The 13,459-nt window shown below is 43.4% G+C and overlaps 1 protein-coding gene and 1 long non-coding RNA gene across 9 annotated transcripts; one reads left to right on the top strand and one right to left on the bottom strand.

Moving 5' to 3' along the window:
- The first annotated feature begins 2,506 nt into the window (after positions 1 to 2,506).
- LOC136192726 (uncharacterized) lies at positions 2,507 to 4,459 on the top strand. 3 transcript variants are annotated; one of them, XR_010671225.1, is made up of 7 exons: positions 2,507 to 2,594; positions 2,940 to 3,001; positions 3,088 to 3,213; positions 3,266 to 3,378; positions 3,429 to 3,854; positions 4,071 to 4,170; positions 4,229 to 4,459. It is a non-coding gene; the product is annotated as an uncharacterized lncRNA (long non-coding RNA). The 3 variants fall into 3 exon arrangements; XR_010671224.1 differs by having other exon boundaries at positions 2,940 to 3,028; positions 4,233 to 4,459; XR_010671223.1 differs by having other exon boundaries at positions 2,940 to 3,028.
- Positions 4,399 to 6,545, bottom strand: LOC136192725 (uncharacterized). Of its 6 annotated transcripts, none has more exons than XM_065981418.1 (6): positions 6,067 to 6,545; positions 5,693 to 5,757; positions 5,514 to 5,589; positions 5,231 to 5,452; positions 5,070 to 5,181; positions 4,399 to 4,944 (listed from the first exon to the last, which is right to left on the bottom strand). In XM_065981418.1, exons 1-6 carry the CDS (start codon positions 6,128 to 6,130, stop codon positions 4,926 to 4,928), a joined length of 558 nt encoding a protein of 185 aa, XP_065837490.1. In that variant the 5' UTR covers positions 6,131 to 6,545; the 3' UTR covers positions 4,399 to 4,925. The 6 variants fall into 6 exon arrangements, 3 of the variants coding, with proteins under 3 accessions (XP_065837490.1, XP_065837489.1, XP_065837491.1); XM_065981417.1 differs by having other exon boundaries at positions 4,399 to 4,925; XM_065981419.1 differs by lacking the exon at positions 5,693 to 5,757 and having other exon boundaries at positions 4,399 to 4,925.
- Between the last annotated feature and the right edge of the window lie 6,914 nt (positions 6,546 to 13,459).

The raw sequence follows: 13,459 nt of genomic DNA, 5'->3' as shown, positions 1-13,459 counted from the left end.
ACCCTAACCCTAACCCTAACCCTAACCCTAACCCTAACCCTAACCCTAACCCTAACCCTAACCCTAACCCTAACCCTAACCCTAACCCTAACCCTAACCCTAACCCTAACCCTAACCCTAACCCTAACCCTAACCCTAACCCTAACCCTAACCCTAACCCTAACCCTAACCCTAACCCTAACCCTAACCCTAACCCTAACCCTAACCCTAACCCTAACCCTAACCCTAACCCTAACCCTAACCCTAACCCTAACCCTAACCCTAACCCTAACCCTAACCCTAACCCTAACCCTAACCCTAACCCTAACCCTAACCCTAACCCTAACCCTAACCCTAACCCTAACCCTAACCCTAACCCTAACCCTAACCCTAACCCTAACCCTAACCCTAACCCTAACCCTAACCCTAACCCTAACCCTAACCCTAACCCTAACCCTAACCCTAACCCTAACCCTAACCCTAACCCTAACCCTAACCCTAACCCTAACCCTAACCCTAACCCTAACCCTAACCCTAACCCTAACCCTAACCCTAACCCTAACCCTAACCCTAACCCTAACCCTAACCCTAACCCTAACCCTAACCCTAACCCTAACCCTAACCCTAACCCTAACCCTAACCCTAACCCTAACCCTAACCCTAAACCCTAACCCTAACCCTAACCCTAACCCTAACCCTAACCCTAACCCTAACCCTAACCCTAACCCTAACCCTAACCCTAACCCTAACCCTAACCCTAACCCTAACCCTCAATATTTAAGGAGTTATTAAGGGTCACCCAAGTGGGTACACTTTTAACCCTAACCCTAAATGATGCTATGCATGACGTCATACGTTCAATATTTAAGGAGTTATTAAGGGTCACCCAAGTGGGTACACCTTTTAACCCTAACCCTAAATGATGCTATGCATGACGTCATACGTTCAATATTTAAGGAGTTATTAAGGGTCACCCAAGTGGGTACACCTTTTAACCCTAACCCTAACCCTAACCCTAACCCTAACCCTCAATATTTAAGGAGTTATTAAGGGTCACCCAAGTGGGTACACTTTTAACCCTAACCCTAAATGATGCTATGCATGACGTCATACGTTCAATATTTAAGGAGTTATTAAGGGTCACCCAAGTGGGTACACCTTTTAACCCTAACCCTAAATGATGCTATGCATGACGTCATACGTTCAATATTTAAGGAGTTATTAAGGGTCACCCAAGTGGGTACACCTTTTAACCCTAACCCTAACCCTAACCCTAGGCTGGGCTTAGTTGGGCTAGGCTGGGCCTAGTTGGGCTAGGCTGGGCTTAAAATGTACAAAGGCAATTCTGGCTAAACCATTGCATTAACTACAAATCAAAAATGCTTTTAGAGTGTGCTAAAAAGTATAACAACTTAACTTTTTTTGTTGCAAATTGTGCAATAACGAAGAATGTGTTATTGTGCTTGTGCACAAAAAGTGAAGATTAGTGTTAGTGGATGTAGGTTTTTGTACTTTAGGGAACCAAGGGACACAAACACAAGGACAAAACCATACATTGAACAAGCGGAGAGGAAAACAATCAATTGGTATGAGGTATAGCTTTATTTGTAGTTCTTTTATTTTATTTTATTTTAAGGGGTAGATTTTGGGAGTGGTTTTTAGACTTAGGGACATCGGAGTACGGATAGGGTCAGGTGTACGTATTATTTATAAAGTTAAGAGGGTCTATGGGACTCCTACGAGGTAGGGGTAAACAAACTGAATTTTAGAAAATCTTTTGTAACCATGGCAACGGTAGTGTCGAGAGGTATTTTAGCTAGGGATGACTGAAAATGTAGAGTTACGGCTCAATCCATGCTTCTGGTCTCAAGTTACAGGTACTTAAAGCTGAAATGGTGGGGTAAATTCTTTTTAGGATTTTCATATCTAGGGAGTTGTTTGGGAAGTGGCGGGCTACAATTCTACAGTTGGTGTCCTTATCTGAAAAAATCTCGGGTGCTCTATAGCAATCTCCGCGAAATTACGCCTGATTTTAGTTTCCCCAAAAGGGCACAAACACTAATAAGTTGTTGGATTAACGTAGCGTTAGGTCCGCTGTGGTCGTGCTATATAGCTTTCAAAAATGCTCGCCGAGCTCTATGTATGACTGTGTGTGTGACGTCATTAGGTAAAATCTCTATTTATTATTAATAAATTTGTGTTTTTTGTAAAACGTCAGCTTATACTCCTTATCCTATATAGTAGATTAGGGGGATTGGCATTTGTTTTACAGAGGCTTGGTAGAGAATTTTATGCAGTTTAATTTGGGTGTAGGGTCTCTTTGGCGTATTTGAGGTTTGGCGCCGAAATTCGCATTTTTCCGCACACTGGCGTTTTCGTTCTTTTTTTGTTCCTTTATTGTTTTTAGATTGCTTTCAAAGTCCGCAATCGTAATAGAAAGGTTGTGCTCTAGGTGTTTGGCAGTGTATGGAGGATTTCTTACACGATTTTCAAACATCGAGCTCTGGTTATACGGGGTTGCGTCTATACGGGGCTGTGTTTTCATTCATCTCGTTAGAACGGCTGCATAGAAGGTCGAACAGGAGGGAAAGGGAAGGAACCGATTGTCGCGAAGAGTAAGTAATGTGTTCATTTATCATTTCGCGTCGCGTCTTTCGGTTTCGGGATCCCCCGGTCGTTCGAAAGATTTAATACGTCGTTCACTCGTTCTTCGCGTGGTTTTTGGGATCGGGGCGTATCGCGGCGGGGTTTTGGGCACGTTTGATGGATCGACGATGCAGCGCAGTGAAAATTGGGGGTCCGCAAGGGGAGAATGGCGTCATCCTCCGTATATTCGCGATCGCGAGCGTCGCATACTATGCGATCTGGTGTAGAGTGCGATACTATGCATGATTTCCCTTTCGTTTATCGACGAGCGTGTCGTTTCGACGAGTTATTTATTTATTTTTTCTGTTCTTCAGGGGGGAAGTTTTTTTCATTTTTTTGGGATGTTTGGGAATGGTCCCCAAGTAGAGATAAACAGGTATGTCATTCGTTAGGGTCTCGTGAGGTGCGTTGTTGGGGGAGTAAATAGTACGATGTCTGGTTACTCATTTTTCTATTGGTTAGTGTCTGTTTGCTCATGGGATTCATCCAGGGGATTCTATCAGATAAGTACACCCTAGTTTTATATGTTATAGGGGCTTTGTTTTGCGTATGTTAGGACCAACCAGGAAGAAGGATCACTGGTATGAGGTATAGCCTAGTAATCCCCATTCCTTCAATAATTTAGTACTCTTTTGACTAGGAACAATCATTTAGAAGGCTACAGGATGGAGGAAAGGGAACACGGACACGGATTACAAAACGAGATGGATCGACTAAAGGGATAAGGACACGGCGAGGGATCAATATAAACAGGTACACTCTTCTAGGACATTTTTACATTAATTTAATACTCTTTTGACTAGGAACAATCATTTTTGGAAGGCTACAGGATGGAGGAAAGGGAACACGGACACGGATTACAAAAGGAGATGGATCGACTAGAGGGGATAAGGACACGGCGAGGGATCAATATAGACAGGTACACTCTTATAGGACATTAATTTAATACTCTTTTGACTAGGAACAATCATTTTGAAGGCTACAGGATGAAGGAAAGGGAACATGGACACGGATTACAAAACGAGATGGATCGACTAAAGGGATAAGGAGGGATCAATATAAATAGGGTACACTCCTATAGGACTAATTTAATACTCTTTTGACTAGGAACAATCATTTGGAAGGCTGGCTACAGGATGGAGGAAAGGGAACATGGACACGGATTACAAAACGAGATGGATCGACTAAAGGGATAAGGACACGTCGAGGGATCAATATCACCAATTATGGTCGTAAACATAGATGGTGGTGTTGTCCATTAATTAAATTATTTGTGTTTTGCGTTAATGTTTGTTTATGATGTTCGATAAGTAGGAGCACAGTAGTAAAATTTCAAGAGTTAATTAGGCTGTAATTCCCAATCGTTCGTCTTTAGCGTTAATTAAACTACTCTTGGGATCATTGCATTGTTATTTCTAATTGTGCGTTCTCTTGTTTTCTTTTAGGCTCTTATCTCTATAGGATTGCTATGTGTAAGAGATATTGATAGAAGGCAAGGAGCTGGCATTTTGTTTGCTATAAGTCAATAGCTGGCATTTTTAAAACGTACGTCATCACCGTCACTACGATAAAAAGTGAATATATGTTTTCATTCATATGGCAGACAGATGTCAAAGAAAAGACAGCAAAATGGAAGATGACTTTATTTGCCTTACTTTGCATACGTAATAATTTTTTGATTAGCACTAGGCGCATAATACAATCACGCGCTCGCGTCTCACGTGGTCCTAGTTAGGCGCGTGGAAAGTAGATAGGGCGGCACACACAATAAAGTAGGAGAAGTCATGTCAAATTTTATTTCAATAAAGTCCCGGATGTACACACAAAAATTAAACAGAGTTTACCCTCTCCTCCATCCACCCCCTCGCCCCAAATGGGAGGCAAGGCCAGGTGGGCACCTGCTGTGAGTCAAAGGACTCGTGGGGTCACTCCATACTCCCCCGCGGAGGGTGAGCCCGTTTAACCTCCTGGCTCCGAGCCTTGGACTGTGAAAGTGGCAGCTGGGATGTCAGTCCACTCACAGGTGCAATTCCAAGGGGCGTCACTGATTTACCCGCCAGTGCTCTGCCTTAAGCGGAGAGGCAACTCTATAGCCTCTGCAGAGGTATGGCCTATTTATCGCTCTTGGCCACAGAGGGATGGCTGCGTCTGCCTCGTCTGATTGGAGGAACAACTACACGGCAAAACAATTGACAAAGGGGAAAACAAAGAAAAGTACCTGGCGTCGGCCAAAGTCTCGAGTAGATAAACGTCTGGAACAACTAAAGGCCTATTCGTCGCTCTTGGCCACAGAGGAATGGCTAGCATGAAATATAAGGTCTATGAGTAATTTTATTAGAAATAGAAAATTACACAAAGGAACTATGAGTAAACTTGGGATACCTCTATAGTTATTACTCTAAGCCTAGTCCTTATGGAAGACGTTTCGCGATGTAACTTCTTACCTCAACATCTGCATAGGGATCCGGATGGTCTTTGACATAGCTACACGCCCGAAGGATATTCTGTCGCGTTTTCGCGGCCCCAAGGGCCCGCTTGAAACAAGGGAAGATACACCTAAAAAATAAAAAAACAATTTTATTTTTGGTTGCTATGGCAACGATACTTTGGCTATCAACAACTCCGGGGTCAGAGAGACCAGATAAAAAATCTCGGCTCGATCCGACAAAGGGAAGGCACTTTGCCAACGTCGCAAAGATGTACAAAAAGCCAAAAAGTTTACGAGTAGAAATTTCACTCAAAAATTTGACCGACGGCCACCAAACCCTTTCGTCCCTTGCGTACCACCCAATAGAAATTCTCTCCAGGAAAAATCGCGAACGAATTCCTTCAGGGGACGGAGAAAATCGAAAAACAATTTCGAATTTTCTCGTTCGCGATCAAACGACTTAAAAATTGTGCCATTTCGCCACGAAACGTCGCACGACGACCGGACCACGACCAATCGAATCGCCAACGACGACTCTATAAGATTGGTTCAAAGTCATGTCGAAATTCGCGAATTTTCGACATAAAAACGTGTCAAATAAACAAACACGCCTTCTCGCGTGCGTCGAAATCACCCCACCTTTGCGACGCCGTCGTGCCTCAACGACGCCACGTACGGCGACAAACGTACCATCGATCGAAACCCTATATCATCTAGTTTTCGATTTTCGATTCGCCGACGGCATACGATACGCCGTTTGTCGTGGAGCGAGCGCGAAAGTTAAGGGCCACGCCCCCTTTTCGCACATCAAAATCGTCGCAAACGACTCGAAATACGCCACGGAATGCAGCTAAACGCTTCGTAACGTTCCGAAAACATGATTCCGCGTCGAAACGAAACGATTCCAGCGCATTTCGCAGGGCGCGTCGCACCTTGGCGACCCGACGCCTCGATTTCGATCGTTTCGCGCCATTGCGAACGGTCGAACGGGTTCTAAACTACTCAAGACTCACCTCTTTCACTCTTTTGACTTCGCTCAAGCTTCGAATCTGTCGTTTTGAGCCATTTTCCATTCATTCGTAACAAACGAGTCAAGCGCGCTAACGCACGCACGTGACTATGGTGGATTATATAAGTGACGTCAAAAAAAGTATTGAAAACCAAGATTTCAAACTATTTACAATCGATAATAGTGTAGCAGGGGTTTGCGAGGGTGTTCGAGGCAAAACGGTACACGTTAAGCGTTAAACGAGCCCGAATTCCACTCGACGGCAGCTCTACACAGTCTGTTCGCTCTAACTCGGTTCGCTTTGTACCTAACCCGATCCCTACCTTCTAAACCTTCACCCCAGTATCTGTCCACGCGGTTCTCGCTTTCCACGTGTCCGTTGCGCCTGTTATGACGACTGGAACGGCGCGTCGTTCGTATTCTCGAAAATTGTCCTAGGACAATTTTATAATTGTCCCAGAACAAATTGTCCCAAGGACAAATTGTCCCAAAGACAATTTTGAAAAGATCCTTTACTCATAATGAAGGTAGAACCTTCACTCCTAATGAAGGTACAGGGTTCTGCCGAGAATATTTTTAGTGTGGGAAGAAGGTATGGAAGGATAGATAAAATACGCAATTTTAAAAAAAGTCCGAGACAATTTTAAAAATCGTCAAAGACAATTTTAAAATGGTCCTAGGCAATTTAAAAAATTTCTTAAAACGATTTTTAAAATTGTCTTGGACCATTTTTAAAACTGTTTTGGCGATTTTTAAATTTTTTAAATTGTCTCAGGACAATTTTAAAAATTGTCTTAAGACAATTTTAAAGGATTGTCTTGGAACAATTTTTAAAATTGTCCTGAGACAATTTTAGACTTGTCTTGGGACAATTTTTAGAATTGTCTGGGGACAATCTTTAGAAATGTCTGGGGACAATCTTTAGAAATGTCTTGAGATCTACGAATCTACGATCTACGAATCTACGATCTACAAATCTACAAATCTACGATCTACAAATCTAACGATCTACAAATCTACAATCTACAAATCTACGATCTACGAATCTACGATCTACGAATCTACAATCTACGAATCTAACGATCTACAAATCTACAATCTACAAATCTACGATCTACAAATCTACGATCTACGATCTACGAATCTACAATCTACAAATCTAAAAATCTACGATCTACGAATCTACGATCTACAATCTACAAATCTAACGATCTACGATCTACGAATCTACGATCTACAAATGTACAAATCTACGATCTATATTTACAATCTACAAATCTACGATCTACAATCTATAATCTACAAATCTACAAATCTACAATCTACGAATCTACGATCTACGAATCTACTATCTACGAATCTACGATCTACGAATCTACGATCTACGAATCTACTATCTACAAATCTACAAATCTACGAATCTACAAATCTACAATCTACGAATCTACTATCTACAAATCTACAAATCTACGAATCTACAAATCTACAATCTACAAAACTACAAATCTACGAATCTACAAATCTACTAATCTACAATCTACAAATCTACGATCTACGAATCTACGATCTACGAATCTACAATCTACAAATCTACAAATCTACGATCTACGAATCTACGATCTACGAATCTACAATCTACAAATCTACAAATCTACAATCTACGAATCTACGATCTACGAATCTACAATCTACGAATCTACAAATCTACAATCTACAAATCTACAATCTACCTACCATCTAATTTTTCTTGGGACAATTTTTAAAATTGTCTTGGACCATTTATAAAATCGTCTTGGACGATTTTTAAAATTGTCTTGGACCATTTTAAAAATTGTCTTGGACGGTTGTTTTGGACGATGTACCCGGCAGTAATTATTGCAAGCTACGGGCTGTCATAACGTTATAGTAGTATGGGTCGGCGATAGGCGAGTAAGGGTCGGGGCCGACCCATGCCGACCCATGTGGGCAGAACCCTGAAGGTAGAACTTTTACTCGTTGTGAATGTAGAACCTTCACTCGTAGTAAAGGTAGAACCTTTACTCGTTGTGGAGGTAGAGCCTTTACTCGTAGTGTAGATAGAACCTTCACTAATATAGAAGGTAAAACCTTCCCTTGTTGTGAAGGTATAACCTTCACTCATAGTGAAGGTAGAACTTTCACTCCTAGTGAAGGCAGAACCTTCCCTCGAAGTGAAGGTAGAATCATCACTCTTTGTGAAGGTAGAACCTTCACTCCTAACGAAGGTAAAACTTGTACTACTAATGAAATTAGAACATTCACTACTAATGAATGATCTCTCCTAATGAAGGTAGAACCTTCACTCGTTGTGAAGGTAGAACTTTCACTCGCTGTGAAGGTACAACCTACACTCCTAGTGAAGGTAGAACTTTCACTTGTTGAGAATAAATACCGAATTAATTCCGAATAAATGCCGCATTAATTCCGAATAAATGCCGCATTAATTACGAATAAATTCTCCCCAAGACAAATTGTCCCCAGGTAAAATTGTCCCAGGACAAATTGTCCCAGGACAAATTGTCCCAGGACAAATTGTACCAAGGACAAATTGTCCCAGAACAAATTGTCCCCAGGAAAAATTGTCTCCAGGACAAATTGTCCCCAGGAAAAATTGTCCAGGACAAATTGTCCCAGGACAAATTGTCCCAGGACAAATTGTCCCAGGAGAAATTCTCCCCAGGACAAATTGTCCCAGAACAAATTGTCCCCAGGACAAATTGTCCTGGGGACAAATTGTCCCAGGACAAATTGTCCCAGGACAAATTGTGCCAGGACAAATTGTCCCAGGACAAATTGTGCCAGGACAATTTGTCCCAAGAAAAATTGTCCCAAGGAAAAATTGTCCCAGGACAAATTGTCCCAGGACAAAATTGTCCCCAGGACAAATTGTCCCAGGACAAATTGTCCCCAGGACAAATTGTCCCCAGGACAAATTGTCCCAGGACAAATTGTCCCCAGCACAAATTGTCCCAAGGAGAAATTGTCCCAGGACAAATTGTCCTAGGACAAAATTTCCCTAGGACAAATTGTCCCCAAAACAAATTGTCATAGAACAAATTATCCCAGGACCAATTGTCCCCAGGACAAATTGTCGCCAGGACAAATTGTCCCAGAACAAATTCTCAAAAAATTACAGGGAAATTACAGGGGGTTAGCCAACGTGTCTCTCCTGTAATAAATTACAGCGAAATTACAGGGAGTTAGCCAACGGGTCTCTCCTGTAATAAATTAAAGGGAAATTACAGGGGGTGTATATATTCTGGCAGGCGGTGTACGTACTCCGCCAGCAGGCGGTGTATATATTCCTGCAGGCGGTGTACATATTCCGGCAGGCGGTGTAAATATTCCGGCTGGCGGTGTATACATTCTGGCAGGCGGTGTAAGTACTCAGCCAGCAGGCGGTGTATATATTCCGGCAGGCGGTGAACGTACTCCACCAGCAGGCGGTGTATGTATTCCGGCAGGCGGTGTAGATATTCCGGCAGGCGGTATATATATTCTGGCAGGCGGTGTATATATTCCGGCAGGCGGTGTAAATATTCCGGCAGGCGGCGTAAATATTCCGGCAGGCGGCGTATATATTCCGGGAGGCGGTGTACGTACTCCGCCGGCAGGCGGTGTATATATTCCGGCAGGCGGTGTATATATTCAGGCAGGCGGTGTATATATTCTGGCAGGCGGTGTAAGTACTCGGCCAGCAGGCGGTGTATATTTTCCGGCAAGCGGTGTACGTACTCCGCCAGCAGGCGGTGTATATATTCCGGCAGGCGGTGTATACATTCCGGCAAGCGGTGTACGTACTCCGCCAGCAGGCGGTGTAGATATTCTGGCAGGCGGTGTAAGTACTTCGCCAGAAGGCGGTGTATATATTCCTGCAGGCGGTGTAGATATTCTGGCAGGCGGTGTACGTAACTCCGCCAGCAGGCGGTGTATATATTCCTGCAGGCAGTGTAGATATTCTGGCAGGCAGTGTACGTACTCCGCCGGCAGGCGGTGTATATATTCCGGCAGGCGGTGTACATATTCTGGCAGGCGGTGTAAGTACTCCGCAAGCAGGCGGTGTATATATTCCGGCAGGCGGTGTAAGTACTCAGCCAGCAGGCGGTGTATATATTCCGGCAGGCGGTGTACGTACTCCGCCGGCTGGCGGTGTATATAATCTGGCAGGCGTTGTATATATTCTGGCAGGCGGTGTACGTACTCTGCCGGCAGGCGGTGTACGTACTCCGCCGGCAGGCGGCGTAGATATTCCGGCAGGCGGCGTATATATTCTGGCAGGCTGTGTACGTACTCTGCCGGCAGGCGGTGTATATATTCCGGCAGGCGGTGTACGTACTCCGCGAGATAGCGGTTTATATATTCCGGCAGGCGGTGTATTCCGGCAGGCGGTGTATATATTCTGGCAGGCGGTGTACGTACTCCGCCGGCAGGCGGTGTATATATTCCGGCAAGCGGTGTAAGTACTCCGCCAGCGGCCGGTGTATATATTCCTGCAGGCGGTTAGATATTCTGGCAGGCGGTGTACGTACTCCGCCGGCAGGCGGTGTATATATTCCGGCAAGCGGTGTAAGTACTCCGCCAGCGGCCGGTGTATATATTCCTGCAGGCGGTTAGATATTCTGGCAGGCGGTGTACGTACTCCGCCGGCAGGCGGCGTATATATTCCGGCAAGCGGTGTAAGTACTCCGCCAGCAGTCGGTGTAGATATTGTGGCAGGCGGTGTAAATACTCTGCCAGCAGGCGGTGTATATATTCCGGCAGGCGGTGTATATATTCTCGAAGGCGGTGTACGTACTCCGCCAGCAGGCGGTGTATATATTCCGGCAAGCGGTGTACCTACTCCGCCAGCAGGCGATGTATATATTCCGACAAGTGGTGTACGTACTCCGCGGGCGACGAACGCTCTAAACTGCTTCGTAACTATCTACTACTTACCTTTTGACGTCGCTCGGACCTTCGCATCGTCGAAAACGAGCCAGAAACCGTGTTTCTTCGAAACGAGACGCGCGCGCGCTAACATAAGCACGTGACCTCACCGGTTTAACATTGTGACATCATAAATAAACTATTAACGATCGGGGTTTCACATTGCTACGCCTATAGAATGCCACGGCAACACGTACAGAGCGGTTTCGCGAATATTGGAAGAGGGACAATTTGTCCCCAGGACAAATTGTCCCAGGACAAATTGTCCCAGGACAAATTGTCCCAGGACAAATTGGGCCAGGACCAATTGTCCCCAGGACAAATTGACCAAGGACAATTTGTCCCCAGGACAAATTGTCCCAGGATAAATTGTCCCCAGGACAAATTGTCCCTGGATAAATTGTCCCCAGAACAAATTGTCCCAGGACAAATTGTCTTTAGGACAAATTGTCCCCAGGACAAATTGTCCCAGGACAAATTGCCCCAGGAGAAATTGTCCCCAGGAGAAATTGTCCCAGGACAAATTCTCCCAAAAATTACATCGAAATTACACGGGGTTAGCCAACGGGTCTCTCCTGTAATAAATTACAGCGAACTTACACGGGCTAGCTAAGGCCCTGAAGATAAAGTTGAGAGCCTAAACTTTCATTCTAAGGACCTGAAGATAAAGTTGAGGGCCTAAACTTTGATTCTAAGGCCCTGAAGATAAAGTTGAGGACCTAAACTTTGATTCTAAGGCCCTGAAGATAAAGTTGAGGGCCTAAACTTTGATTCTAAGGGCCTGAAGATAAAGTTGAGGGCCAAAACTTTGATTCTAAGGACCTGAAGATAAAGTTGAGAGACTAAACTTTGATTCTAAGGACTTGAAGATAAAGTTGAGAGACTAAACTTTGATTCTAAGCACCTGAAGATAAAGTTGAGGGCCTGAACTTTGATTCTAAGAATTTGAAGATAAAGTTGAGGGCCTAAACTTTGATTCTAGGGACCTGAAGATAAAGTTGAGGGCCTAAACTTTGATTCTAAGGACCCGAAGATAAAGTTGAGAGACTATACTTTGATTCTAAGCACCTGAAGATAAAGTTGAGGGCCTAAACTTTGATTCTAAGACTTTGAAGATAAAGTTGAGGGACTAAACTTTGATTTTAGGGACCTGAAGATAAAGTTGAGGGCCTAAACTTTGATTCCAAGGACCTGAAGATAAGTTGAGGGCCTAAAAATTGATTCTAAGGCCCTGAAGATAAAGTTGAGGGCATAAACTTTGATTATAGGGACCTGAAGATAAATTTGAGGGCCTAAACTTTGATTCTAGGGACCTGAAGATGAAGTTGAGGGCCTAAATTTTGATTCTAAGGACCTGAAGATAAAGTTCAGAGCCAAAACTCTGATTCTAAGGACCTGAAGATAAAGTCGAGGGCCTAGACTTTGATTCTAAGGACTTGAAGATAAAGTTGATGGCATAAACTTCAATTCTAAGAGCCTGAAGATAAAGTTGAGGGCCTAAACTTTGATTCTAGGGACCTGAAGATAAAGTTGAGGGCCTAAACTTTGATTCTAAGGACCTGAAGATAAAGTTGAGAGACTAAACTTTGATTCTAAGCACCTGAAGATAAAGTTGAGGGCCTAAACTTTGATTCTAAGACTTTGAAGATAAAGTTGAGGGACTAAACTTTGATTTTAGGGACCTGAAGATAAAGTTGAGGGCCTAAACTTTGATTCCAAGGACCTGAAGATAAGTTGAGGGCCTAAAAATTGATTCTAAGGCCCTGAAGATAAAGTTGAGGGCATAAACTTTGATTATAGGGACCTGAAGATAAATTTGAGGGCCTAAACTTTGATTCTAGGGACCTGAAGATGAAGTTGAGGGCCTAAATTTTGATTCTAAGGACCTGAAGATAAAGTTCAGAGCCAAAACTCTGATTCTAAGGACCTGAAGATAAAGTCGAGGGCCTAGACTTTGATTCTAAGGACTTGAAGATAAAGTTGATGGCATAAACTTCAATTCTAAGAGCCTGAAGATAAAGTTGAGGGCCTAAACTTTTATTCTAAGGGCCTGAAGATAAAGTTGAGGGCATAAACTTTGATTCTAAGGCCCTGAAGATAAAGTTGAGGGCATAAACTTCGATTCTAAGGCCCTGAAGATAAAGATGAGGGCCTAAACTTTGATTCTAAGGCCCTCAAGATAAAGTTGAGGGCATAAACTTCGATTTTAATGTTCTGAAGATAAAGATGAGGGCATAAACTTTGATTCTAAGGACCTAAAAATAAAGTTAAGGGCTTAAACTTTGATTCTAAGGAGCTAAAGATAAAGTTGAGGGCCTAAACTCTAATTTTAAGACCCTGAAGATAAAGTTGAAGGCCCAAACATTGATTCTAAGGGCCTGAAGATAAAGGTCAGGGCCAAAACTCTGATTCTAAGGACCTAAAGATAAAGTTGAGGAACTAAACTTTGATTC

This window comes from Oscarella lobularis, chromosome 11 (genome assembly GCF_947507565.1).
Source record: "Oscarella lobularis chromosome 11, ooOscLobu1.1, whole genome shotgun sequence".
NCBI classification, from domain to species: domain Eukaryota; kingdom Metazoa; phylum Porifera; class Homoscleromorpha; order Homosclerophorida; family Oscarellidae; genus Oscarella; species Oscarella lobularis.
This window is presented reverse-complemented; position numbering and strand designations above follow the sequence as displayed.

Excerpts from the sequence above, each read along its gene's own strand:
- LOC136192725 (XM_065981417.1), bottom strand. The coding sequence starts at position 6,130 with ATGAATGGAAAATGGCTCAAAACGACAGATTCGAAGCTTGAGCGAAGT. Across the intron at positions 5,182-5,230 it reads CGGAGTTGTTGATAGCCAAA|GTGTATCTTCCCTTGTTTCA; the intron begins GTATCGTTGCCA and ends TTTATTTTTTAG. Across the intron at positions 4,926-5,069 it reads ATCCCTATGCAGATGTTGAG|CCATTCCTCTGTGGCCAAGA; the intron begins GTAAGAAGTTAC and ends ATTTCATGCTAG.